Source organism: Bufo bufo, chromosome 3 (assembly GCF_905171765.1).
Source record: "Bufo bufo chromosome 3, aBufBuf1.1, whole genome shotgun sequence".
NCBI classification, from domain to species: Eukaryota; Metazoa; Chordata; class Amphibia; order Anura; family Bufonidae; genus Bufo; species Bufo bufo.
Window position 1 is genome coordinate 581,015,202 of NC_053391.1, and position 25,673 is coordinate 581,040,874.

At 45.8% G+C, this 25,673-nt stretch overlaps 1 protein-coding gene across 1 annotated transcript in view; it reads left to right on the top strand.

Annotated features, from left to right (window-relative positions):
- SOAT2 (sterol O-acyltransferase 2) overlaps window positions 1-25,673 on the top strand; it is a 118,861-nt gene that overhangs the window by 41,789 nt on the left and 51,399 nt on the right. Inside the window, exons 2-8 of the mRNA XM_040425790.1 lie at window positions 2,519-2,571; window positions 4,507-4,634; window positions 9,828-9,887; window positions 12,010-12,117; window positions 16,165-16,447; window positions 18,494-18,566; window positions 20,760-20,844. Coding sequence (XP_040281724.1) covers window positions 2,519-2,571; window positions 4,507-4,634; window positions 9,828-9,887; window positions 12,010-12,117; window positions 16,165-16,447; window positions 18,494-18,566; window positions 20,760-20,844 — 790 coding nt within the window. The remainder of the gene's footprint in view (window positions 1-2,518; window positions 2,572-4,506; window positions 4,635-9,827; window positions 9,888-12,009; window positions 12,118-16,164; window positions 16,448-18,493; window positions 18,567-20,759; window positions 20,845-25,673) is intronic.

The following is a 25,673-nucleotide window of genomic DNA, read 5'->3' on the forward strand; positions in this document are numbered from 1 at the left end:
TGAAACCAAAACAAAGAACGTCATGCAAGAGGTAGCGAAGAACGTCTAACAGACCTTTTCACAGAGCTGGCGGTGACACCACCATTCACAATACATATAGGGGCGTAGCTAGAAATGCATGGGCCCCATAGCAAAAAAAAATGTATGCCCCCCCCCCCCCCCCCACATATCTATCGGGCCTACCACCACCGTTCCAGAGCTCCCACCCAGTCAGGCAAGCGACTGAGCAGAGACCAGAGCAGCGGAGCGGCCGAGCCAGGAGGCGGAGCGGGGAGGGAGCACGTAAGTCAGTGCCAAGTGCTCACTACTTCCTCCGTCCTCCAGCGCGGCCGACAGTATATTCTAAAACAGAGGCGTTCCCATAGTTAGAATATACTACGAACTGTGTACATGACTGCCCCCTGCTGCCTGGCAGCACCCGATCTCTTACAGGGGGCTGTGATCTGCACAATTAACCCCTCAGGTGCTGCACCTGAGGGGTTAATTGTGCATATCAACGCCCCCTATAAGAGATCAGGTGCTGCCAGGCAGCAGGGGGCAGACCCCCCTCCCTCCCCAGTTTTAATTTCATTGGTGGCCAGTGCGCCCCCCGGCCCCCCCTCCCTCTATTGTAATATCATTGGTGGCCAGTGTGCGGCCTCCCCCGGCCCCCCCTCCCTCCCTCTATTGTATTATCATTGGTGGCCAGTGTGCGGCCCCACCCCCCCGGCCCCCCCTCTATTGTATTAATATCATTGGTGGCCAGTGTGCGGCCCCGCCCCCCCCCGATCATTGGTGGCAGCGGAGAGTTCCGATCGGAGTCCCAGTTTAATCGCTCTGGGGCTCCGATCGGTAACCATGGCAACCAGGACGCTACTGCAGGCCTGGTTGCCATGGTTACTTAGCAATATTACAATATTAGAAGCATCATACTTACCTGCTGCGCTGTTTGTGACCGGCCGGGAGCTCCTCCTACTGGTAAGTGACAGATCATTAAGCAATGCGCCGCACAGACCTGTCACTTACCAGTAGGAGGAGCTCCCGGCCGGTCACAGACAGCGCAGCAGGTAAGTATGATGCTTCTAATATTGTAATATTGCTAAGTAACCATGGCAACCAGGCCTGCAGTAGCGTCCTGGTTGCCATAGTTACCGATCGGAGCCCCAGCGATTAAACTGGGACTCCGATCGGAACTCTCCGCTGCCACCAATGATCGAGGGGGGGTGAGGGGAGGCCGCACACTGGCCACCAATGATATTACAATAGAGGGAGGGAGGGGGGGGGGCGCACACTGGCCACCAATGATAATACAATAAAGGGAGGGAGGGGGGGTCGGGGGAGGCCGCACACTGGCCACCAATGATATTACAATAGAGGGAGGGAGGGGGGGCCGGGGGAGGCCCCACACTGGCCACCAATGATAATACAATAGAGGGAGGGAGGGGGGCCGGGGGTGGGGGCCGCACACTGGCCACCAATGATATTCAAACCGGGGAGGGAGGGGGGTCTGCCCCCTGCTGCCTGGCAGCCCCTGATCTCTTACAGGGGGCTATGATATGCACAATTAACGCCTCAGGTGCAGCACCTGAGGGGTTAATTGTGCGGATCACAGCCCCCTGTAAGAGATCGGGTGCTCCCAGGCAGCAGGGGGCAGTCATGTACACAGTTCGTAGTATATTCTAACTAGAAGCATCCCCATCACTATGGGAACGCCTCTGTGTTAGAATATACTGTCGGATATGAGTTTCACGATCTAACTCATATCCAACAGTATATTCTAACATAGAGGCGTTCCCATGGTGATGGGGACGCTTCAAGTTAAAATATACCATCGGATTGGAGAAAACTCTGATCCTGTGGTATATTAACTCCTGACTTGACTCCGTTTGAAAATGCACCATATTGTGTCAACGTCAAATGGATCCGTCCCCATTGACTTGCATTGTAATTCAGGACGGATCCGTTTGGCTCCGCACAGCCAGGCGGACACCAAAACGACTTTTTTTTCATGTCCGTGGATCCTCCAAAAATCAAGGAAGACCCACGGACGAAAAAACGGTCACGGATCACTGACCAACGGAACCCCGTTTTGCGGACCATGAAAAAATACGGTCGTGTGCATGAGGCCTTACTCAGTGGCCTGGCTGCCTGTGTGTAGTGTGTGTGTGTAAATAAAAAATAAATTAAAAAAAATCAACAGAAGGTGGCCCGGACGGGCCCCCAGTGGCGTAGGGCCCCATAGCCACTGCTATGGTTGCTATGGCGATCCCTACGTCACTGAATACATAGTTGGCCGGTTCTCACTGTAATTGAACAAGATTGATATGATGAGTATAATTACTATAAGATACCACTCATTAGAAGTAACTAGTGTATGTAATGAATGGATGTTGGATACATAAACTCAGATACACCAACCTCAAGGCATCTATCTTGGTGGCAGAAACCTTTTAAAGGGATCATCTGATTTCTAAAAATTCTTCCATGCTGGCACAAAATTGTTAAACTAAACAAAACCATTCTTATATTGTCATCACAGGTGATGTGTCCGATAACATAACAGGTCTAATAAAATGGAAGAGACACATGGAGGTAGGTGGGCTGTTGTATCTTTTGTACACTGGATATACACATACTTTATGTGGTGACATTGTGGTGATGAGATAATGAGTTAAAGGGGTTGTCTCACTTCAGGAGATGGCAATTATCATGTAGAGAAAGTTAATACAAGGCACTTACTAATGTATTGTGATTGTCCATATTGCCTCCTGGATTCATTTTTCCATCACATTACACAATGCTCGTTTCCATTGTTATGACCACCCTGTAATTCAGAAGCGGTGGTCATGCTTGCACACTAATGGAAAAGTGCCGGCTTACACACACTTTCATGGTCCCGTCTACATGGCCACCGCTGATGGATTGCAAGGTGGTCGCAACCATGGAAACGATAAGGATTAGGCAGTGGCTGAGGGACAGAAAACAGAGGGTTGTAGTCAATGGAGTATATTCAGACCATGGTCTTGTTACCAGTAGGGGTACCTCAGGGATCTGTTCTGGGACCCATATTGTTTAATATCTTTATCAGCAAAATTGCAGAAGGCCTCGATGGTAAGGTGTGTCTTTTTGCTGATGACACAAATATTTGTAACAGGGTTGATGTTCCTGGAGGGATACACCAAATGGAAAAGCATTTAGGAAAACTAGGGTAATGGTCAAAAATCTGGCAACTAAAATTTTATGTTGGGGCGTAAAAACCCAAGAGCAGAATATAAAATCAGTGATACAGTCCTAACCTCAGTATCTGAGGAAAGGGATTTAGGGGTCATTATTTCAGAAGACTTAAAGGTAGGCAGACAGTGTCGTAGAGCAGCAAGAAATGCTAGCAGAATGCTTGGGTGTATAGGGAGAGGCATTACCAGTAGAAAGAGGGAGGTGCTCATGCCGCTCTACAGAGCACTAGTGAGACCTCATTTGGAGTATTGTGCTCAGTACTGGAGACCATATCTCCAGAAGGATATTGATACTTTGGAGAGAGTTCAGAGAAGAGCTACTAAACTAGTACATGGATTGCAGGATAAAACTTACCAGGAAAGGTTAAAGGACCTTAACATGTATAGCTTGGAAGAAAGACGAGACAGAGGGGATATGATAGAAACTTTTAAATACATAAAGGGAATCAACAAGGTAAAAGAGGAGAGAATATTTAAAAGAAGGAAAACTGCTACAAGAGGACATAGTTTTAAATTAGCGGGGCAAAGGTTTAAAAGTAATATCAGGAAGTATTACTTTACTGAGAGAGTAGTGGATGCATAGAATAGCCTTCCTGCAGAAGTGGTAGCTGAAAATACAGTGAAGGAGTTTAAGCATGCATGGGATAGGCATAAGGCCATCCTTCATATAAGATAGGGCCAGGGGCTATTCATAGTATTCAGTATATTGGGCAGATTAGATGGGCCAAATGGTTCTTATCTGCCGACACATTCTATGTTTCTATAAGCCATCAATGTCAAATATCTCCAAAACGGGACCCCCCACGAAGTGAGCGGAGAGCACCCATGCATGCTCGACTGTCCTCCATTCATTTCTATAGGAGTTCAAAAAATAGCCGAGCGCTGGCTCAGTCACTTCCAGCAGCCACATAGAAGTGAATTGAGCGGTGGCCACACTTGTGCGGTGCGTTCTACATTAATTTCTACAGGACTTGGATTTTTTTTCCCGGAACTCTCATAGAAATGAATAGAGAGCGCACTGTGCTCTCCTTCACTTTCAGGGGCCCCGTTTAGAGATAGATATGTGTCTCAGAAGTGGGAGCCACACCATTCTCACTTTGATGGCATTGTCCAAAATGATAAAACCCCTTTAATGGACTCTTAGTTCACTATACTAAGTAGCATGTCTAGGCTGCTTCAAAGAAGACAGTGATTTAAGGGATCCCTCTCTATCCGGTAAATGTGATATTATGTGGATTCATATTTTTCCAATGTATGTATGCCTGACCCTTATGTAACAACTTTCTGACATTAGGAAGTAAAAGCAGAACTTGTGGAGGACATGAACTGCCACCTGAGGATTCTCCTGGATAAAGCCATGACAGAAGCTGTGGAGTCCTACACAAAGGAGGATGAGACTGTACCATCTGGTTTAAAAAAGAGGCAAGTTAAATTGGGGTGCAAAAATAATTGCATTTTCTACTGTAATTATCAGTGACATCCGTTTAGATCAACTGTGGTATGAACAAAGCCTTGCAAGAGATGTGTCCTGAAGGCCCACTGTCACTTAGAGCTGACGGATACCCTTGTTCTTCATTTCGAATGCTGCTTTATTGGAGTGAGTGATAAGGAGTGGCTAGAGAAAATGATTAACAATAATAATTTCCATTGCAAATATGCATAAGAGGCTCAGGAATATCCCATTACTTATTACTTGTTGGTGGTATAGCGCCAACATATTCCGCTTTGCTGTAGAATGATGTCATCAAACCCTGTCCCCAGTGGAACTCAATCTACGTCATTTCCCTGTCCCATGCACACTATGGGCAACTTTATAGGAAGCCATTTAACCTATGACAATGTTTTTGGAATGTGGGAAGAAACCAGAACAACTTCAGGATCCCATGTAGACATGGGGACAACATGCAAACTACAGGGAGATTCAAAAAGAACGGTACAGAATTATTTAGCCACGGTATTCATAACCGAGAGAAGATAACACACAGTGTATCTTTTCATGTGAATAAATATCTATCCAAGTTTTATCTTCACACTACAGATATTTGATATGAGGTCGACTGGTGACACAGAAGATATCTAGGTGGAAGTCCAGTTCTGTCCTGACACGTGCCACCATGTCCTCGGATATGATCATTCAGATCCTGTGGCTGGGGGGCATATACACCGAATTAATTCTTCATGTAGCCTCACAGAAATTGGCGAATTGTTCATTCCAGCATGGCTGATGCAACGTTCTGGTAGGGTTTTATTCAGGTATTGGTGAACATCCAACGGGAAATGAGGAGGAGCACCATCCTGCTGATAGACTTCCTCTGTCTTTGGCATAAGCCATTCCCTTAACATGTCCAGGTAGGAGAGGCCCGTGACAGGATCCTTGGCAAAAAAGAAGGAACTGTAGACTGTGCACCAGCTCATTGCACACATTTACTTTGCTTGATAAGGGCACATGGGTTTTTAAGCCCCAGATCTGGAGCTCCTGGTTGTGACAATTGTCCTTCCCACTGAGGTGAAAGCCTCATCTGTGAACACCAGCCAGTCAGTGAATTTGTCCTCTTCCAGTTGCCCCCTGCAAGACAATAGAAAAGTCATAGCATTTTGGTTTGTCGCCTGGTTTCAGCTCCTGGATGTTTTCATAAGATACACCATGCCGTGGTTTGAATCCTGTTCACTGTCTCTTCTGAAGCCTTTGTTTGACCAGAGGTTTTAAATTGATTTACCCAACGCTAAATGCGGAGCACATTTACCAAATTTATTTGAATATTTTCACAATAGTCTCCATTTTGGCAAATTCCAATATGCAAAAAGCTTTTTATTGCTGCAATCACAGCACAACTTTCATAGCAGCCAATCACAGCACAGCTTTCATAGCAACCAATCACAGCACAGCTTTTTTTTTCAAGAGCAATTACTTTAACTACAGGCCTTTACTACAGGCACCAACCTTTTTGAATCACCCTGTATATACAGTGACCCAGCACTATCTATCTCAGAGATCCCAACCTGCAAAAACTCATTTCAGGGAGGTGCACTTCTCATTTCAGGGAGGTTTTCTTTTTTTTTCTTTCACAAACTTTTTATTACATTTTCCAAACATATGCAGTATCTACACACTTTGCTCTATGGTGTGGAGAACTGGGCTCATTACCCTGCCCCAAATTATCATATTTATGTATATGATTAAAGGGATTCTGTCCCCACCTATAAGCCCTGTGAGCTAAACATATGCTCATGTCCAGGGTAGCATTCTGATTTCTAAGGTGGCCTTATAAAAGCTATTTGTGGCTTTATTCTGCGGAAAAACAGGTTTTACTAACCTGTCAATCATTGAATTAAGGTGCCCAAGCAGGGGAGGTCTGTGGATGCATGGTGCCCGGCCGCACGCATCGCCGTTCGTGCCCAGCGCCGCCTTTTACTCCTCAGTGCCGCCTCTCCCTCCCTCCCTCCCCCTCCTCCCGCTTTGAGATCCCGCGCGTGCACACAGGCTCAGCCTGATGCGCCGTTGCGGACTGCTGGCATCGGCTTCTTCTTGCACTGTGCGCACGCGCCGAGAAGGGGACACTCAAATGAACCGATTCATGAATCGAATCTTCGGTTCACTCGCTGAGCTGTCAAGAAACAAGTGAACCGAAGCTTAGGTTGCGAAATGCGCATGCGCGGATGCTTCCATTCACTTGCTGACTCGCTGAGTCGGCTCTTGGTCTGAGTCAGGAAGTTTATTCTTTAAAACCCTGTGTGTAATTATCTACCCCACTGTAGGAAAAAAACAAGCATCCAGGGGGGGTAAATTTAACACTGGGGTAAATAGTATAATTAAAATGGAGGGTTAAATGTGTAAATGTATTTTTAAAAAATTGATCTCTCTAAATAGTTATATAGCTACTGAATGAGACAGAAGAAGGGATGCCTTTAACATATATATCTCCTTGAGAAGCCAATTTGACCCTAAAGGGTTAATTCAACCTGTAATCTAAACTCTGTGTCCTGTCACTTCTCTTATCTCTCTGCTCTGCTATCAGTAAACCTTTATTGTTTATAATATATATACACTGCTCAAAAAAATAAAGGGAACACTTAAACAACACAATGTAACTCCAAGTCAATCACACTTCTGTGAAATCAAACTGTCCACTTAGGAAGCAACACTGAGTGACAATCAATTTCACATGCTGTTGTGCAAATGGGATAGACAACAGGTGGAAATTATAGGCAATTAGCAAGACACCCCCAATAAAGGAGTGGTTCTGCAGGTGGTGAACACAGATCACTTCTCAGTTCCTATGCTTCCTGGCTGATGTTTTGGTCACTTTTGAATGCTGCCGGTGCTTTCACTCTAGTGGTAGCATGAGACGGAGTCTACAACCCACACAAGTGGCTCAGGTAGTGCAGCTTATCCAGGATGGCACATCAATGCGAGCTGTGGCAAGAAGGTTTGCTGTGTCTGTCAGCGTAGTGTCCAGAGCATGGAGGCGCTACCAGGAGACAGGCCAGTACATCAGGAGACGTGGAGGAGGCCGTAGGAGGGCAACAACACAGCAGCAGGACCGCTACCTCCGCCTTTGTGGAAGGAGGAACAGGAGGAGAACTGCCAGAGCCCTGCAAAATGACCTCCAGCAGGCCACAAATGTGCATATGTCTGCTCAAACGGTCAGAAACAGACTCCATGAGGGTGATATAAGGGCCTGACGTCCACAGGTGGGGGTTGTGCTTACAGCCCAACACCGTGCAGGACGTTTGGCATTTGCCAGAAAACACCAAGATTGGCAAATTCGCCACTGGCGCCCTGTGCTCTTCACAGATGAAAGCAGGTTCACACTGGGCACGTGTGACGAGTCTGGAGACGCCGTGGAGAACGTTCTGCTGCCTGCAACATCCTCCAGCATGACCGGTTTGGCATTGGGTGAGTAATGGTGTGGGGTGGCATTTCTTTGGAGGGCCGCACAGCCCTCCATGTGCTCGCCAGAGGTAGCCTGACTGCCATTAGGTACCGAGATGAGATCCTCAGACCCCTTGTGAGACCATATGCTGGTGCGGTTGGCCCTGGTTCCTCCTAATGCAAGACAATGCTAGACCTCATGTGGCTGGAGTGTGTCAGCAGTTCCTGCAAGACAAAAGCATTGATGCTATGGACTGGCCCGCCCGTTCCCCAGACCTGAATCCAATTGAGCACATCTGGGACATCATGTCTCGCTCTATCCACCAACGTCACGTTGCACCACAGACTGTCCAGGAGTTGGCAGATGCTTTAGTCCAGGTCTGGGAGGAGATCCCTCAGGAGACCATCCGCCACCTCATCAGGAGCATGCACAGGCGTTGTAGGGAGGTCATACAGGCATGTGGAGGCCACACACGCTACTGAGCCTCATTTTGACTTGTTTTAAGGACATTACATCAAAGTTGGATCAGCCTGTAGTGTGTTTTTCCACTTTAATTTTGAGGGTGACTCCAAATCCAGATCTCCATGGGTTAAAAAAATTTATTTCAATTTTTTTTTTTTGGTGTGAATATGTTGTCAGCACATTCAACTATGTAAAGATCAAAGTATTTCAGAAGAATATTTAATTAATTCAGATCTAGGATGTGTTATTTTTGTGTTCCCTTTATTTTTTTGAGCAGTGTATATTGTTTCACATGTGGGTGTCAGGGAGCTGCTATCTAATAGCGGGAGACTCCCTGAACGTCCGGGAGACTTGAGATCCCTGCTGTCTATCTATCTATCTCTCTGTCTGTTTGTCTGTCTAAGGGCTCATTCACACGGCCATGGTGTTTTGCGGATTCGCGTACGGCACATGGCTGGCACTATCCTAGAAAATGCCTGCTCTTGTCTGCAATTGCGGACAAGAATAGGACATGTTCAATCTTTTTTTGCGGTTCCACGGAACTACAGATGCGGACAGCACACGGTGTGCTGTCCGCATCTTTTGTGGCCCCATTAAAATGAATGGGTCCACACCCGCTCCGCAAAATTGCATACGGCCGTCTGAATGGGCCCTAACTCCGTCTGTCTATCTCTTAAAGGGTTTTTACAGAATCAGCATGTTGATGACCTAACCATAGGATGGGGCATTAATATCAAATTGATTGGGGTCTGACTCTTGACATCTCCACCGATCAACTGTTGGGGCTACAAGCATTGTGTGAGTGCTGCAGCCTCTTCTCCATGGTCGATTCATTTGCCTTCTCTACATATGGTAGCAGCGTAGTGGATGCACTGCTAGACTATTGACCATATCCATGGAATAGATAATTAGAATTTAGTGAAGATGAGAATTAATTGTTAAAGGGGTTTCCGGGGATTTTAATATTGATCACCTATCCTCAGGATGCACTGGAATAGGAACGAGCTTCTTGTAATTACACCTGCTCACCACTGCCATGTTGACAGCGAGCAGGTAAACAAGGGGAGGCAGCGTTCGCATGGAGCGCAGTCTTCTCTTCAACCAGCTTATCAGCAGGGGTGCCGGGTGTCAGACCCCTGCAGATCTGATATTGATGATCTATCCTGAGGATAGATCATTTATAGTGGTGCATGCAATGAATACATTGCTGTTATATCAGGTCTTCAATATATAGTTTGTATATAATAGTACTGCCTTCATTGATTTCTTTACTTTTCAGACCCCGTGGTTCACTAACAGATAGAAGGAAAGTGTTTCTGCATCAGGCATCAATACTGGAGTAAGTTTTATTCTTTTGCTATTAGTTTTTTTCATAATGTGATCCTTTTAGGTCTGTTTCCTCATATATTTTTCTTGAGGGTAGTGATATTTTGAAGGTACTCTAGCTGATGATACAAATATACCTATGCCTTAGGCTAGGTGCACATCACATTTAATTTACATTCTTCTGATCTGTCAGAAGAACAGAAAGCAAAAAAACAAGGCATGCCCGTGCTGAAGATTGCAAATTGTGGTCTGCGATGCATGGGCACCAACCTTGTGCCCGCTGTCTGTGGACGCTGACCCCTTCGCTTCAATGGGGTCCATGATCCGCATCCAACAGTCCGCACCACAAAAAAGGAATGCATGCACTACTTTTTTGCTGTGCGGAGGCACAGACAGAAAACCCATGAAAGCACTCCGTAGCGCTTCCGATCCGTGCCTCCCTTCCACACCGTATCCCTTGGATTGCAGACCCAATCAAGTGAATAGGTCCGCATTCTGTGATAGAGTGCGCACACCGCCGGTGCCTGTATGTTGTGGACCCGCTGTTTGCAGGCCGCAATACGGGCATGGACCTGCTACGGTCGTGTGCATTAGGTCTTAGAAGGGGGAAAAAGTCCTCCACTAAGGACTTTTTTGCCGCCTAAAATAACGGATCTCAAATGGAAATGGCTAAAATGCATGCAAAATGAGCACAAAGGATAATTTTTTGTTTTTGTTTTCTTCTTTCTGATGGATCAGAAGAACGGAAAACGAAACAGTGAGCTGAACCTAGCCTTACTCACCATTTCCTTTATAAATAGAATTGAATGGCACACAGGACTGCAAAGAAAAAGGGGGTCAGTCAGCACATCCCAATGCGCAGGTGCGCGCTGCCATGGGTAGAAACACAAAGAAAAAGACACAATGCAACAGCACTCTGCAAACCAAATAAAGTGCAATAATGCCATAGTAATAGAAAATATTCTGGTGCTAATGCTACGCTTATTTTGTAAATTTGAGATTCTTGGCAAATACATTTTGTACAAAATTATTTGGGCCCGTCTGCCACACTTCACGGCGATCTCTGTAAGATGGGAACCTAAAACTAAATGCTACCTGTTAAGTGCCATAACGGCCACCATAAAATTCAGGGAGTGCAGGTTCCACATGCATGCTGAGTCCACCCTATACCTCTCCTGGTGCTAGACGGCTTCCAAATGCAATGAGAGTCTTCTCTATACCTCTCCTGGTACCAAAAGGCTTCCAGTGAGTGCAGGGAGAGCAGGTTACAGCTTTATACTTACACTAATTAAAATCAGCCTATGGGGCAGACAGGCTGGTCAGGGGTTCAAGACTAGATGGAGTCAGACACAACTCCGGTACAAACTGCATAGAAAAAGGAGGTCAGTCAGCACATCCCAATGCTCCAGGTGTACGCTGCCATGGCACACAGGACTGGACATATGGTTCATGAAGGCAGGGGTGTAACTACCATAGCAGCAGACCATGCAACTGCTATGGGGCCCAGGGCAAGAGGGAGCCCAGTTTTAGTTGGGATTATCTCCTTTTCTACTGGAGGAGAAAACTTGGTCAGGACTCTACCCTCTAAAGGAACAACTTTTAGCAAATGAGGCAGTGGGAAAATGGCCCAAGGGTCATTGAAAGGGGTTTAGGCAGAAACCCTTCTGTCCTGTGTGGGGGGCCTGGTTTGATCCTTGCTATGAAACCCTTACTTCTCTATGTACGCCACTGCATGAAGGCCTACTACAACAATCTTGCCATGGTACTACAGTCCCCTTCACTCTATTGTGTTGTCTTTTTTTTTGCACCATATTCCTCACCGCACTCAATAGAAGCAGTAAGGGTATGGCAGTAAGAGTACATTCACACTGACTGACAGGAACTTGAAGGGGGGACATACTGATGTTATCATTTAGGCTTGTAAGCTGAGATGGAGACCAGGAGAGGCTGCAGTACGATACCATTAAAATAACACTACCCGTATAACAGACTTATGTCTCATAAAGTAATAAGGAGGTATTTTTTTGATACGGAAAGATTTGGAGGGTTGGCCTTTTTATTGTACACTATCCACAGTGTATGCCAACACTTTGTAATTGTTTGTATCTAAGATGATGTCCCATGGTGTTTTACAGTGAATTAATGGAGGTGGAACACTTCCAAACCATCTACCACATGTTTGTGGCTGCTCTTCTTGTTTTTGTGATCAGCACAGTTGCTGTGGATATTATTGACCAGGGGAGGTAAGTGAAGATTTGCGACCTAACATGCCATCCAAATATCGAACCATCCACTTATTGTCACAAATAGGTAGGGATAAGTGCAGCCCTATCTCCACCCACACTCCTATCCCTGCCTACTTGCACGGTTCGCCCTAACCGACGGGGTACAACTGTGCGGCAGTCCCTAGCTTACGTACGTGCAGGGGGCTAAAAAAAGGAAAACAATGAATAAGACAGATCACACACAAGCGAGAGCTTCCCAGGCCGGTACAGATTAGCAATAGAAGCAAGGGGGCCGAGGTCAAGGTTCAGAAGGTAACACAAGCACAAAGGGTTACTACAATATCAAGTAATACTAGCCGAGGTCAAGAGCCAGGAGATAGTGTCAGTACAAGGGGTAACACCAAGTCAGAGTCAAATACAAGCAGAGGTCAAAAAGACAGAAGTTGCATATGCAGGATACGCTAGTGAGGTAGTAAGACCAATCACAGGCAACCTGTGGCCAGCATGTTACCTGTTTAAATAGGTCCTCTTGATGGGTCACGTGAAATGGCCAGCGTCACATGACCCATATCCAGCATGTCAGTACACCTGAGCGCCGACTCATTAACATCGGCACTCACTTCCCCATCTGCTCATTGTCTAGGAGATGGAGGCCGCAGGCCGCACTGAGGAGACGTGAGCGCCTGGGTCCTCCCCGCCCTGAGCCCTCTTGTTACCATGGAGATGCCTCCTCATGAGTGGTATGCCAGCGATGCTGTCGAGGGAGAGCGTGTCGCCGGCTCCCCGTTACACTTATCTCAGTGTAGCCCTGTGCTGCATAAGTGTCTGTACAATGTTCTCTGCTGTAGTGCATTGTGGAAGATACAGGGGCATATTTACTATAGAATTTGCGCTTGTTTTTGGTTTAAAAAAAATGCTGTTTTACACAGTTTAATTTTATTAGTCGCATTTACTACTGTTAGAGTAGCTTCCTCTAATAAAAATGAAGTTGTCGAGGATCAAGCGATTTACCGGCCAGGGGACAATAAGCACACACAGAGTTGGTGTACATTAGGCCAAGTTCACACTTCAGTTATTTGGTCAGTTATCTCCATTAGTTATTGTGAACCAAAACCAGGAGGAAATATTTTCCATTATAGGAAAAAGTATAGGGATGGCACTCTAGTCATAGGTAATGCATGGAAATGAGTATTTTATTAGTATTAACTGGCTGGTTTATGCCAGCTGTTGACAATGGATACAAGTATAAAAGTTGTCTGATTAGATCATGTAATAAAACTTAGGTATGGAATCTAGGTATAGAATAGCGTTCTCCTAGAGGTATAAAATGTAGACAGTATAATATCAATGCATAAATAGTGGATATATAACAACAATGCATAAAAACTATATTGCTGGTATGAACCAATAAATGACTGGTCTATGTCAGCTGGACATGATATAGATAATGGTATTAGGCCTGTTGGCGTTATCTTTGGAGGTGTAAAATTTAGACAATGTACAAAATATAGACAATAGGATATCAATGCATAGGAAGTAGATTTGCAATAAATACGGTGGAAAAAGAAGTCAGATAAAAATAAATATATAAATATAAAAGTCAAGTGAACCTAATGGAGGTAGGTGCAGGTATCAAGTCCAATGAGGTAATAAAGGGAACAAATGTGGGTGAGAACTGGGGACATCCCTTTTGTGGGAAATGGTAGTTCAATCCGATCTGAGTTTGCCCCCTTTGTTTTAGATCAATAGGGTGTTTCACCTCCGATTGGTAGTTTTGTTTCCACAATTTCTCCAACAGTAGTATTATAATAAGGTGCTGCTGCTTTAGCAGATACGTTACCCTCCTGTAGATCAGAGGCACCAACCTGCCTCTGATCTACAGGAGGGTAACGTATCTGCTAAAGCAGCAGCACCTTATTATAATACTACTGTTGGAGAAATTGTGGAAACAAAACTACCAATCGGAGGTGAAACACCCTATTGATCTAAAACAAAGGGGGCAAACTCAGATCGGATTGAACTACCATTTCCCACAAAAGGGATGTCCCCAGTTCTCACCCACATTTGTTCCCTTTATTACCTCATTGGACTTGATACCTGCACCTACCTCCATTAGGTTCACTTGACTTTTATATTTATATATTTATTTTTATCTGACTTCTTTTTTCCACCGTATTTATTGCAAATCTACTTCCTATGCATTGATATCCTATTGTCTATATTTTGTACATTGTCTAAATTTTACACCTCCAAAGATAACGCCAACAGGCCTAATACCATTATCTATATCATGTCCAGCTGACATAGACCAGTCATTTATTGGTTCATACCAGCAATATAGTTTTTATGCATTGTTGTTATATATCCACTATTTATGCATTGATATTATACTGTCTACATTTTATACCTCTAGGAGAACGCTATTCTATACCTAGATTCCATACCTAAGTTTTATTACATGATCTAATCAGACAACTTTTATACTTGTATCCATTGTCAACAGCTGGCATAAACCAGCCAGTTAATACTAATAAAATACTCATTTCCATGCATTACCTATGACTAGAGTGCCATCCCTATACTTTTTCCTATAACTACTCCTCACACACGAGCATTGGGTACGCTCTGTTCGGATAGAGCACCTTATTCCATCTCCTGGGCTTTAGTGAGCCGCCCTCTATATATACCTCTAGCTATTTTCCATTATACCTCATCTCTGTGTAGCCTTTACTATGGGTTTTGGCTCACAATAACTGATGAAAATATCGGATCAAATAACTGAAGTGTGAACTCAGTTTTAGAGTCTGGGTTTCCCCTTTTTCCGTGTTTATTTATACACAAAGACACAAACACAAAACCAATCAGATGTTTATGGTATATAGTAGAGATGAGCGAAGCGAGCTTCGGATGATACATCCGTAGCTGCTTCGCAAAAAAAATTGTTATAATACTGTACAGAGATCCGTCTCCGTACAGTATTAGAATGTATGGGCTCTGATGAGCCGAAGTAAGTTATTCACGAAGTTGTGCGAGACTTCGTTGAATAACCTCTGAAATTAATTATTACAGTGAAAAACCACTTTATAACTTGGAACCGAATTCGACTTCGGTCCCAAGTGGAACCTTGGAACTGAAGCCGAGTTCGGTTCTAAGGTTTTGGAGCCTGAACATTCCAAGGTACCACTTGGAACCAAAACCGAGTTCGGTAAAAGGTTTTTAACAGTAGAAATTACTTTCTGAAGTTATTACCCGAAGTCCAGCGAGACTTCACAAAGTAATAACTTTGTCTCATAGGAACCAATACATTCTAATACTGTACGGATCGCTCGCTCCGTACAGTATTCAAACGAAGTTTTATGCGAATCGACTTCGGATGTTTCATCTGAAGTTGATTCGCTCATCCCTACTTACAGCCTAGCACCTGCCAACAGAGCAAGAGAGAGTTAACCTGTGCAGTGCCGCAGAGTGCTGTGAGGGACAATGCATAGACACTAATTCACACAGAATACTTCAGGTAATGGGGCTTGGGAAAAGAATAAGGATCTATATATAGCTCCCACATATGAGGTGAGAGCAGAAAGTAACATTTGCATCTATGGTACAAAATACCATCTTGGGGGGACGACCCCAAAAAGAACCTCATGGGACTAATGCTTGTTTTCCTATTGGGTGGTTCTTCCTGAGCAAAGACCAATAGGGAGACATTCAGTCCAGATTTTTCTATTCTCTGCTATTGCGTTCTGAATTTTGAGCTTCAGTGTGGATGATAGACGGTGTGTGAGCCTATTCTGTCTCCAATGCTCCTAGTATGTCCTGTCCTACTGCTGGGAAGTGTGTACCTCTATCATGTTGTATAGTTTGAGGAACCCAATACCTACATACCAGGAGAGAAGCTTCTTGGACACGGTCCTTGCAGTTAACCTTGATAACAGACCATGCTTCCATCCACCCTGAGAAGATAAAGTTATTGTTTTTCTGTATTATTATTTTTTATTGTTTTACCAACTTTTCTTGATGCAAATCTCTGTATATCTTTGTCCTCTGAGTTTTGTTTTCTATCATCAGGTTAGTTCTGGAGTTTGATCTCCTGTTTTATTCATTTGGGCAGTTTGGGACTGTGGTTTGGTCATGGATCTGCCTGTTCATATATTCGCTCCTGGTGCCCTACAAAGTGTTGTCTTTCTGGGGCTCCTGGTATCACAAGTCAAAGCACAAGCTCCTGCTATCCACCTGTCTGGGGACATTCCTGCTTGTCAGCCAGACGTGTGTACTCTGCATTTTCCCCATCTATGTGGTAAACCATTACCGGCTGCCTCCAGCTTCGAGCTTAATCGTCATTATGGAACAGGTGAGTTCAGAGACCAAGCAGGTGTGTAACCTTGGTTCACATCTTTTCATGGCCACAGGGAAGGGCCTATGAAGAAAGAATTTGTAACTGCTCCCCCAAATTCACCACCAAGATGATAAAACAATTACTGTATGCTGTCTGCAATTTGCATTTTGATGCAGTACAGGACCACACCACTAGAACAGAAAATGTCAGTGAGATTTTTAGATCATTGCACATGTAACATCTGGAGATGTCAAGCATAGTGTGAACTCTAAGACCAAACTGTTATTGTCTCCTTACATTTTATAGCGTGAAAATGGATCCAGCTGTAGTCTGCTTTTGGCCCCCTCGTCCTTACCCTTACCCTGGATTGCTGAAATAATACACTGCTCAAAAAAATAAAGGGAACACAAAAATAACACATCCTAGATCTGAGTAAATTAAATATTCTTCTGAAATACTTTGTTCTTTACATAGTTGAATGTGCTGACAACAAAATCACACAAAAATAAAAAAATGGAAATCAAATTTTTTAACCCATGGAGGTCTGGATTTGGAGTCTCACTCAAAATGTTAGAAAATGTGTTTTTCCACTTTAATTTGGAGTGTGACTCAAAATTAAAGTGGAAAAACACACTACAGGCTGATCCAACTTTGATGTAATGTCCTTAAAACAAGTCAAAATGAGGCTCAGTAGTGTGTGTGGCCTCCACTTGCCTGTATGACCTCCCTACAACGCCTGTGCATGCTCCTGATGAGGTGGCGGACGGTCTCCTGAGGGATCTCCTCCCAGACCTGGACTAAAGCATCTGCCAACTCCTGGACAGTCTGTGGTGCAACGTGACGTTGGTGGATAGAGCGAGACATGATGTCCCAGATGTGCTCAATTGGATTTAGGTCTGGGGAACGGGCGGGCCAGTCCATAGCATCAATGCTTTCGTCTTGCAGGAACTGCTGACACACTCCAGCCACATGAGGTCTAGCATTGTCTTGCATTAGGAGGAACCCAGGGCCAACCGCACCAGCATATGGTCTCACAAGGGGTCTGAGGATCTCATCTCAGTACCTAATGGCAGTCAGGCTACCTCTGGCGAGCACATGGAGGGCTGTGCGGCCCTCCAAAGAAATGCCACCCCACACCATTACTGACCCAATGCCAAACCGGTCATGCTGGAGGATGTTGCAGGCAGCAGAACGTTCTCCACGGCGTCTCCAGACTCTGTCACGTCTGTCACATGTGCTCAGTGTGAACCTGCTTTTATCTGTGAAGAGCACAGGGCGCCAGTGGCGAATTTGCCAATCTTGGTGTTCTCTGGCAAATGCCAAACGTCCTGCACGGTGTTGGGCTGTAAGCACAACCCCCACCTGTGGACGTCGGGCCCTCATATCACCCTCATGGAGTCTGTTTCTGACCGTTTGTGGCCTGCTGGAGGTCATTTTGCATGGCTCTGGCAGTGCTCCTCCTGTTCCTCCTTGCACAAAGGCGGAGGTAGCGGTCCTGCTGCTGGGTTGTTGCCCTCCTATGGCCTCCTCCACGTCTCCTGATGTACTGGCCTGTCTCCTGATAGCGCCTCCATGCTCTGGATACTACGCTGACAGACACAGCAAACCTTCTTGCCACAGCTCGCATTGATGTGCCATCCTGGATAAGCTGCACTACCTGAGCCACTTGTGTGGGTTGTAGACTCTGTCTCATGCTACCACTAGAGTGAAAGCACCGCCAGCATTCAAAAGTTACCAAAACATTAGCCAGGAAGCATAGGAACTGAGAAGTGGTCTGTGGTAACCACCTGCAGAACCACTCCTATATTGGGGGCGTCTTGCTAATTGCCTATAATTTCCACCTGTTGTCTATCCCATTTGCACAACAGCATGTGAAATTGATTGTCACTCAGTGTTGCTTCCTAAGTGGACAGTTTGATTTCACAGAAGTGTGATTGACTTGGAGCTACATTGTGTTGTTCAAGTGTTCCCTTTATTTTTTTGAGCAGTGTAGTTAATTTAGGGCCTACATATACGATATAAAATGAATTATTGATGCATTGTTATTCTGTCTTTTTATAGGTTCGCTTCCTAATGAAGACTTACTCTTTTTGTAGAGAGACAATTCCAGTTGTGCTACAGGATGAAAGTAAAGGTAATAGCATGTCGGCCATACTGACCATCCTTCCTCACTGCACATCATGTTTAGTTTCGGTATGAGTACATGAGTTTGTACTGTCTCTCTTAGCTTTGCTAATTTTGACACTGCAGTTTTTCCCTTTTGCTCTTTATTAGACTATTCACGCTCTATCACTGTGCAATGTCTCCAAATTCTTACTTGGATAGGAGTCTAGCACAGAGGCTTACCAGAGCATTGCAAAATCAAACAGCTGATCAGTGGTGGGTGCTGGGTGTCATATACTGATGACCTATCCTCAGTGGAGGTCATGACCACCACACAAACAACGCAATTGAATGGGGCCCCCCCCTGTCAGGGTGCCCCTCCAGGCCCCCTGACAGGCGAGTCAAACAGCGCCACGTCTTCCCCAGGCAGCGCTGTTGGTTCTTATAGTCTTTAGGCCACTAGACCTGAAGTCTATGCAGCAGTACAACGGTGCAGGCTGCTGTGATCACCATAACCCGCTGCTCCTGGTATTAGGCGGCATGATGATGTCACACCCCACTGTGTCCTGGCACAGGCAAATTAAATTTTTTTCCTCACTGCTGGCCAAAGTACAGAGGGGAGGGAATTAAAGGGTGCACTTCTGGGAAACATTACAGAAATTGCTGGGGGCGTGAAAATACAGGGAACACTGCTGGGCGGACATAAAAATACAGGAAGCACCACTGGGGGACATACAAATAACGAGGCCACTGCTGGAGGACATACAAATACAGAAGGCACTGCTGTGGAACATACAAATACCAGGAGCACTGCTGGGAAACAAAAAAAACAGAGGCCACTGCTGACTGACATTAAAATATTGGGGTCACTGCTGGGAGACATTATAGTAATTTCTGGAGATGTAAAAAGACAGGGAGCACTGCTGAGGGACATAAAAATACAGTGTTCACTACTGGGGAACATTACAGTAGATGCTGGAGACCTAAACATACAGGGGGTACTGCTGGGGGACAAAACATACAGGGGCAGTACAGAGAGGAGAGCATTATAATTAGAGGGGGCAATGCTGGGGGACATTATAATAAAACATGAGGCAATATTACAATACAGAGAGGGACATTATAAATACAGGGGGCACTGTTTGGAGACATTAAACATACTGAGGGCCCTACAGGGGGGCAATTATAAATATTGAGGGTATTATAGTAATACAGCAGACACTGATGGGGGCATAATACAGGGGGCACTACTTGTACATTATAGAGGGGAGAGCATTATAAATAAAGGGGGCACTTCTAGGGGACATTATAATAATACAGGGGGCAGTACAGAGAGGGGGAATTATGAACACAAGGTGTTTTGGTGCATTAAAAATACTGGGGGCACTACAGCAGAGCAATTCTAAATTTGAGTGGTATTAAATACTACTACTGACACTACTGGGGGCAATAAACATATGAGGGCACTACTCGGGTATTAAAAATACTGGGGGTATTACAGGGGGGGGGCATAGCTGCTTTAATACTACTGGGGTTATTGTAGGGGCATTATTATTGGGCACAATTTGAAGGACACTGCACTCTTGGAGAGCATTTATTACTATTGGGGGGACTGTATGGGACACTATTATTAATTAGGACACTCTGGAAGAGAATGATTACTATTGGTGGGACTTTTGGGAGCACTTTGGAGAATTTCTGTATGGAACTATTATTTTGTAAGTATTGTATTTGGGGGCATTTAGGAGGACAGTGAGCACAGTATTGGGGGTTGCAGCAGGATAATACTGTTGGGTCACTATCGGAAGAAGGATGATGGAAAAGTCAGGAATCTAACATGTCTGTGTGGCAAACTCTGCAGAGATGAGACACATCTGAAATACTTTGTCATGACAGTCTGGTCCGAAGAGGTAGTGCTGTGGGTAGGGCGCCATTTCTGTTTTCACCTCAGGCAGTAGAAGAGGTAGATTTGGCCAAGGCCACAGCTTTCAACTGTATCAGCGCCCTGATGATGTGGATAGACAGGGCTGTCCTTATTCAGGTCCCCGACCTAACTTTGCTTGGGGCCCCATAATTGCCAAGCCCGCCCCTGCCTATCCTGGGGATAGGTCATCAGTATTAAACACTTGGACAACACCTTTAAATGACACATAAAAGATTCTGTACAGGAGAAGTTTCATATGGTTTTATGACTTTGTTTTTAATGATTTTCTTCATGTTGCAGAGAAAAATGCCAAGACGCCTTCACTTTCTAGTTATCTTTATTTTCTCTTCTGTCCAACCCTGGTTTACAGAGACAGCTATCCCAGGTAAATCCCAAGACAAGTTGTGTTTAATAACACCCATACACATTAGAATATTGCTGGCTGAACCCACTGTTTTCAACAATCATAGAACTGAAGGAATTTCCCTGTGTTGCCAGCGCTCTTGGACAGCACAAAAGAGTTGTACAAGGCAACCTGTACCAAGTAGAACTCAACTTTTTTGTACCATGCCCGGGTTTTGCGCATGGCGTTATAAGGCTTGAGGACTTGATCAGAGAGATCAACGCCTCCCATATACCGATTGTAGTCGACGATACAATCGGGCTTCAGGACCGTTGCCAGGGGTGATGCCGTGGACAGGGGTGATGCCGTTACCGTGAATTGTGGACAGTACAAAGACAATTCACAAGGACAATGGTAAGGGCACGGGTCTCACCCCTGGGGATAGGTACCTGGAGGGGTGGGTAGGGAGGCCGCGTTGATTTTTCCGCACAGTCCCACAAGCGGACGTAGATCTGGCGGCGAGGGACTGGAACAAGGGGATACTAGTATAAAAGTTATCCACGTACAGGTGGAAACCCCTTATCTAGCAGTGGGTGCATAAGGTCCCACACAAGTTTCCCGCTAACACCCAGAGTGAGGCGACATTCTGTGGGTTGAATACAGGAATCTCGCCCCTCGTACACACGAAACTTGTAAGTGTACCCTGAGGTACTCTCTCAAAGTTTGTACAGCCTCAAGCCATAACTCGCCTGCTTAGAGGGAACATACTGGCTGAAAATGAGTCTCCCCTTGAAAGCAATGAGAGACTCATCAATCGCAACCTCCCTTCCAGGTACATAGGCCTCCAACAATTTGGCCCCAAAGTGATCAATGACCGGCTTGATTTTGTACAGGCAGTCATAGGCAGGATCACCTTGGGGGGGACATGCTGCATTATCTGCATAATGCAGGCATTTCCGAATAGCCTCAAAACGGGAGCGTATCATGGCCGTACTGTAAAGTGGGGTCTGGTAGAGGACTCCAGTACTGCCTGACACTGTTTTTTTTGACTAGGCCCATGTGCAGCACGAGGCCCCAAAACATCCTCATCTTGGCTGCACTGACTGGAGTCCAGCCTCCGGCCCAAGCCAAAAAGGAGCCCGGGTGTTGAGCAATGAACTGTTGGGCGTACAAGTTTGTTTGCTCCACCATCAGATTCACAAAGTGGTCTCTGAAAAAAAGACTAAAATAGTCATATTCACTGAAGCCCACTGTGAGAATCTGGATTCCTGGTTGGCCAACAAAATCAGGAATCACAGGCTCAAAATCCTCTGGGGTACACCATGCAAGTTCACTGGTAGGGGGCTCAGGTGGACTTATCTGGTGGGCTGGAAAACTAGTAAGAGCCCCAGAGCGGCTCTTACTAGTGTGGGCCACAGGGTCCCTGGCATGGCGGTCCCCTTGCTCCGCCTGGCGGCGCCTCCGCCGCCTTGGGGGCTCATCATCATCGCTCGATGATGAGGAGGACGCGGATGACAAGAGGTAAGTGGTGTCATCCTCGTCCTTACTGGGGCTCTCGGACTCGGAGGCAAGCAGGGTGTATGCCTCCTCGGCCGAGAACGTCTGGCGGGCCATAGGGGAGTGTGTGTGTGTGTGTGCGTGCGTGGAAAACTTTATTTAGTGTGCGTGTCTGTGGGGGCACGGGTGTTTGCAGACTTTGCCCTAAACCTAACATAAAAAAAAATGTAAATTAAAAAAAGTGAAAACCCCAAAAAAGGCAAAAAAAAATATAGATTCAAACTGGCTGATCAGCCATCTGAAGCCGTCTGGGGTGGGCGCTAACAGTGGCCGTACGTTAAGAGTGCTGGCCACAGTCAGCGTATGCAAAAAAAAAAAATGTGTGTGTGTGGGGGCGGGGGGGGGGGGGGGGGGCAAGTTGCAGCACCCCTGGGTGGTCTAGGGTCACACAGCTGTGCTGTGGACCCCAAACACCCGATCAGGGTGATGCAACAGTGAAACTTTTTTCCCCCCCTAAACTTTCCCTGAATATCCCTGCCTAACCTAACCTTTCCCTAACCTGTCCCTAAAGTAGCTTTTAGTGCCAGATGGCACTGTGGAGGGTCAGAAGATGTGCTGGGCAGAGATGGGGGTGCTGGGCACAGATCCGACGCTCTCGCTCCCGGACACAGAATGGAGGAGGAGAGGAAAGCTGGGGGGAGTTAACCCCTGCCTGCCCGCGCAGCCAATATCAAGCGATCCTGAGAGGTGGTGCCACCATCACCTCTCAGGATCACAGGATGGTGATTGGTGGTGTATTATCACACCACCGATCACCATCCTATTTCGGGTTATCGGGTCACTAGAGACCCAAATAACCCGGAAACGCAGCAAACCGCAGGTCTGAATTGACCTGCGGTTTGCCGCGATCGCCGATACGGTGGGGGTCACAGGACCCCCCTCGGCATTGTGACATAATAAATCACGGTGATCATAAATAAATACACATGACGTACCGGTACATCATGTGTCCTTAAGTGCCAGGGCATCATGACATACTGGTACGTCATGTGTCCCCAACAGGTTAACTTGCGCATCTTATAAATGTAAGATGACTCTGGTCATTTTGTCCCAGTATACAGTAAAGTTGAAAGTTTAATTCAGTAAAACAGGATGTGTCATATCCATTAATCTGCATGGGAGATATATGCTGGTCCCTACATTTTAATGCTGGACCCGAAACATAGAATGTGTCGGCAGATAAGAACCGTTTGGCCCATCTAGTCTTCCCAATATACTGAATACTATGAATAGCCCCCGGCCCTATGTTATATGGAGGATGGCCTTATGCCTATCCCATGCATGCTTAAACTCCTTCACTGTATTTGCAGCTACCACTTCTGCAGGAAGGCTATTCCATGCATCCACTACTCTCTCAGTAAAGTAATACTTCCTGATATTACTTTTAAACCTTTGCCTCTCTAATTTAAAACTATGTCCTCTTGTAGCAGTTTTCCTGCTTTTAAATATTCTCTCCTCTTTTACTGTGTTGATTCCCTTTTGTCAGTATGGGATCTGCATCTCCACTGCAGGGTGGCAGATCGCTGTCTACACATTGCAGCACTATGGGTCCCAGTACTGGCTTACCTTGTAGGAGACGCAGGTGCCCGCCAGCATACCGCCGCATCCGTCCTCTTTGCCAGGTGTCATCTGATGCGCTATAGCATGCGCGCGCGCACCTCTCCCTTTCTTATAGGAGTAGGCAGCTGGTTCCTGATTCCCATCCCCACCCGGAGGCGGGACTATTTGTATTTAAGGCAGCTTCACTCATCATGAAGTGCCCAAGCGTGGTTGTTGTACCTCTTGACTCCCGCTGAAGCATTCCTCTGTGTCTGTTTATTGGATTTCCTGGATTCTGACCTCTGCTTCGTTTGACTATGCATCTGCCTGCTGTCTGTTTATTGGATCACCTGGATTATAGACCTCTGCACTGCCTGACTCCTCGTCTGCCCATCTCCTCCTGTAAGTCTGCCTGGATCCAGATCCTGCACTGCCTATGAGACTGCTTATATCTGCACTGCCTGACTACGCATCTGCCCATCTCCTCCTGTAAGTCTGCCTGGATCCAGACCCTGCGCTGCCTATTAGACTGCTTATATCTGCATGCTATATTGCTCTGAACTTTGTGTTGCCTGTATCTGTCAAGTGACTTTTGAATACTGTCTGCCAATAAAGACCATCTGTTCCTTTATTCTGCCTTTGTTGGACTCTGTTCACACTACTGCAGGTAGCTGCATTCAAGGTAACCAGTGCAGACACCAGGGTCCTGTCTCTGAGAGTCAGCAGTCAGCAATATTGGACTAATTCCCAGTCCTCTATCAGCTGACACAGAGGATCCACATCCTCTGGTCGTAACACCTTTATGTATTTAAAAGTTTCTATCATATCCCCTCTGTCTCGTCTTTCTTCCAAGATATACATGTTAAGGTCATTTAATCTTTCCTGGTAAGTTTTATCCTGCAATCCATGTACTAGTTTAGTAGCTCTTCTCTGAACTCTCTTCAAAGTATCAATATCCTTCTGGAGATATGGTCTCCAGTACTGAGCACAGTTATCACCGCCAGTTCTGTGAGAAGGTCTGGCAGACGTTCTTCTCTACCTCTTGTATGACGTTCTTTGTTTTGGTTTCACTTTGTCATCTCCTTTCCTTCTGCCAGGTGTCACCTATTTAGACTAATCGTCTTCCTTTATATTCCCTCCCATACTGCCTCACTTTGCGGTTTATACTACTTCCTGGATGAAGTGTTCACTGCTGGAGGCTGCTGCTGCTGTTTGCTCAGATAAGTCTTTTCCTTTATTGTGTCTCCTTGCTAGCTTGATTCTAGATGACCCTGACTCTGTCCGTATTAAGGGCAGGGAGCCGGTGGTCATGTCCCCTCACTATTATAGGGTTTTCAGGTGTCACACAGTCTTAGGTACATGGGCATGCAATCGTCTACCATTGAGACCCTTGCATGTGCATAGCAGTCAGGGAGAGCTCTTAGGGTTTTAAAGGGCTCGCCTATATGCTCCTCAGTTTGGGATCAAGCCAGTCGGTCGTTTATTTATACGTTCCAGCTATCTGCAACTTCATCCGTGACATTATAACCTTAACCGTCTTAAGCATGGATCCGGTTTCAGCCTTGATTGACCGCATGCAAGGTCTTTCGCTGGAGGTAGCAGATCTCTGTAAAACTGTGTCTCAGTTTCAGGTGACCGGTTCTGCTAGCGTTCATGGAGTTTGTTCCGAGCCTAAGATCTCGTTTCCGGATCCGTTCTCCGGGGGTAGTGAGAATTTTGTTCGCTTTAGAGAGGCTTGCAAACTCCATTTTCGCCTACTTCCCCATTCCTCTGGT